This window comes from Limulus polyphemus, unplaced genomic scaffold (genome assembly GCF_000517525.1).
Source record: "Limulus polyphemus unplaced genomic scaffold, Limulus_polyphemus-2.1.2 Scaffold9740, whole genome shotgun sequence".
NCBI lineage: Eukaryota > Metazoa > Arthropoda > Merostomata > Xiphosura > Limulidae > Limulus > Limulus polyphemus.
Genome location: NW_013675350.1, coordinates 10811 through 14515, shown reverse-complemented (window position 1 = coordinate 14515; position 3705 = coordinate 10811). Strand labels below are relative to the sequence as shown.

Below are 3705 nucleotides of genomic sequence, written 5' to 3'. Positions count from 1 at the left end.
GGATATAGACTAGACAACAATATTATTCTAAATATTGACTTGGATATAGACCAGACAACAATATTATTTTAAATGTTGACTTGAATATAGACTAGACAACAATATTACTCTAGATATTGACTTGGATATAAACTAGACAACAATATTATTCTAAATGTTGACTTGAATGTAGACTAGACAACAATATCACTCTAGATATTGACTTGGATATAAACTTGACAACAATATTATTCTAAATGTTGACTTGGATATAAACTTGACAACAATATTATTCTAAATATTGACTTGAATGTAGACTAGACAACAATATTACTCTAGATATTGACTTGGATATAAACTAGACAACAATATTATTCTAAATGTTGACTTGGATATTACTAGACAACAATATTATTCTAAATGTTGACTTGGATATAGACTAGACAACAATATTATTCTAAATGTTGACTTGAATATAGACTAGACAACAATATTATTCTAAATGTTGACTTGAATGTAGACTAGACAACAATATTATTCTAAATGTTGACTTGAATATAGACTAGACAACAATATTATTCTACATGTTGACTTGAATGTAGACTAGACAGTGATATTATTTAAAATATATACCTGGGTATGGGCTGGAAGGTGGATCTGTAGTTTCAGTTTTTCCAATAATCAATTTTTCACTGTTCAACGAGTATTCTTCTGCTACAAATGAAGAACATCTAAGACTAAATACATCACTTTCGTAAAGATCAGGAGTGACTTCAAAAGTTAAGCCTGATTCAGAACTTATAAGTCCGTCAGAGTCTTCACTGTCTGGGTATATCGTTACAAATTCTTGAGGTGCCTGTAACATAAGTTTTATTAGTACAATACTAAATCATTCTTCGTTTAAAGCAATTAATATTTTTTAGTCAAATATTGACTAGTATCAGTGTTTGGTTTGTTATTTCTTGCCAATCTATTCGAAGGTTATTTATTATAGCCATCACTAATTCTGAAGTGCTAGATTTGTTTCTAGCGTTGTAAGTCCGCAGACATGCCGCTGTGCCACTGGGGGGCGAAGTGATAGACTAGAAGTAAAAAACAAAACAAAAAAAAACAGCTAGTCAACATTACCCAGTGCTAACCTTTGGATTACCCTTTTTATCAAGGACGAGTACGTTTAATGACAGGATTAGAACCCGCGACACTGAGATTGCGAGTTCGGTGCTCACCCTAACCAGCAAGCCATGTTAGGCCTACTATCAGCGCCTTACCTTAATGGTAATTAATGGTTATTAGCGTAACCACGTATGTTGTAATACAGTAGTTGTTGTTATATACATTTATACGATTAATAGTTATTAAATGTGCTCATAGGTGGACATTGTCCGTCCGAAAATAAAATTTAATTAATAAACGGCACGAACCATTCTACATAACAAATTAAACATGATTAAAAGTTAAATGAAAAATACAATATACAGTGTTTAAAAGTTTTTATATAAAATAATAAATATGTAAACAGTTTTTATATAAAATAATAAATACAATATACAGTGTTTAATAGTTTTTATATAAAATAATAAATACAATATACAGTGTTTAATATATTTACATAAGCCTTACCTCTTTTCCGTTTATTAGCCAATGTAAATTTGCTGAAGGTTTTGATGGGCTCGATTTACAAGTTACGTTTACTGTTTCTCCTATTTCATATCTTGGTTGACCGTTTTGGATAACAGGATCTTCTGTCGGCAACGCTGTCAAGTACAGAGTATAGTTTGATATTCAAAAGGCCTAAGCAGCATTAGTTTTAAACGATAAATATTAGTAGAATTAGCAACGGAGTCACTGATACAGAAACCATGAAATACTATAGTCTTTGGCTAGGTAGGCATTTAAAAACATAGTAATAATAATTAATTAATTAAAGGAATTAATTAGTAAATAACACACACACAAATATATATACTGCAGACTGACATATTTCAACATATAAGGAAACAGACAGACAGACAATTACATAGAATGCTCCTAAATAAAATATCGTTCAAATATTTATAAATGTTACTCAAAGCGATTCCCATATAGCAGGATTTCATGCTTTATCATCAAAACTAAAGTTATCTAGATCGCATCATTATCGATTGTTATTATATAAATCAGCGTTTCCTAAAGTGTGGGGCACGTTTCCCAAGAGGGGTGCAAATATTTTTTTTTGGGGGGTGGGGGGGCATCAGGGGAGTAAATATATTTCTTATTAACGAAAATAATAACTAATTACTACAACACATACATTTATGTGTATCCGGGTATTACATCTCGTCAAATAACTCATTCTTCCCATTAAAAAACAAAAAGGGGGGCGCGCAAGAAAACATATTTATTAAACGTGGGGGGGGGGGGGCGTGGAAGACAAAAGCTTGGGAACGATGATACAAATTACAGTATTTTTATTTAAAATCATTTGTACGAAACCAAATGGATTCTTAATTTATAAAATATTAACTTTATTCTAAGATTGGAAATCAGTGGCTGATGTTAGCGGAGATGCTTAACGTGTGTTAGCGGAGATGTTTGACGTGTGTTAGCGGAGGTGTTGTTAGCGGAAATGTTTGACGTGTGTTAGCGGAGATGTTTGACGTGTGTTAGTGGAGATGTTTGACGTGTGTTAGCGGAGATGCTTAACGTGTGTTAGCGGAGATGTTTGACGTGTGTTAGCGGAGGTGTTGTTAGCGGAAATGTTTGACGTGTGTTAACGGAGATGTTTGACGTGTGTTAGCGGAAATGTTTGACGTGTGTTAGCGGAGATGTTTGACGTGTGTTAGCGGAGATGTTTGACGTGTGTTAGCGGAGATGTTTGACGTGTGTTAGCGGAGATGTTGACGTGTGTTAGCGGAGATGTTTGACGTGTGTTAGCGGAGATGTTGACGTGTGTTAGCGGAAATGTTTGACGTGTGTTGGCGGAAATGTTTGACGTGTGTTAGCGGAGATGTTTGACGTGTGTTAGCGGAGATGTTTGACGTGTGTTAGCGGAGATGTTTGACGTGTCATTTCTAATAAATTATTGTACACCTTTTTAACATTGTAGTGTTTTTAGTTTATTTAAGTTATGTGCTAGTAAGTCTTTTACCATATTTATTGAAGTATACCATTTGTCTTTAGTACAAATACGCTGTTGAAAATTGGCTTCTATACTGCAGGCAGTGTGACAGTTGGGGTAAATCACAACGGCAATTATCAGTTGCATATAATTAAGTATTATCACAACGGCAATTATCAGTTGCATATAATTAAATATTATCACAACGGCAATTATCAGTTGCATATAATTAAATATTATCACAACGGCAATTATCAGTTGCATATAATTAAATCTATAATTCAAAGCAAAAGTGATTTGGTCTTATAAATAGGGATAAAACAATTAATTGTTTTGGTCGAATATGGGATTTTTAGGATCAAATAGTACATGTGGTCATACATATTGAAAAATGATGTGATCTGCCATTTTGGTAAAGTATTACACTTGATTTTTCGTCATTGTTTTGTCAAAAATGTATTAAAGTTGTACACGAAAATATTCATTCGTGCGTGAGTGAGCAGTCATTGTAGGCTCTTTAATTAATGGAATGTGGCACGGCCATTGTAGGCTCTTTAATTAATGGAATGTGGCACGGCCATTGTAGGCTCTTTAATTAATGGAATGTGGCACGGCCATTGTAGGCTCTT

General features: G+C 33.4%; 1 protein-coding gene across 1 annotated transcript in view; it reads right to left on the bottom strand.

Moving 5' to 3' along the window:
- The window catches only part of LOC106476067 (synaptogenesis protein syg-2-like), a gene marked incomplete at its 5' end in the record, with an annotated part of 12802 nt that overhangs the window by 5005 nt on the left and 4092 nt on the right, over nt 1-3705 (bottom strand). Inside the window, 2 exons of the mRNA XM_013936740.2 lie at nt 613-835; nt 1600-1733. Coding sequence (XP_013792194.2) covers nt 613-835; nt 1600-1733 — 357 coding nt within the window. The remainder of the gene's footprint in view (nt 1-612; nt 836-1599; nt 1734-3705) is intronic.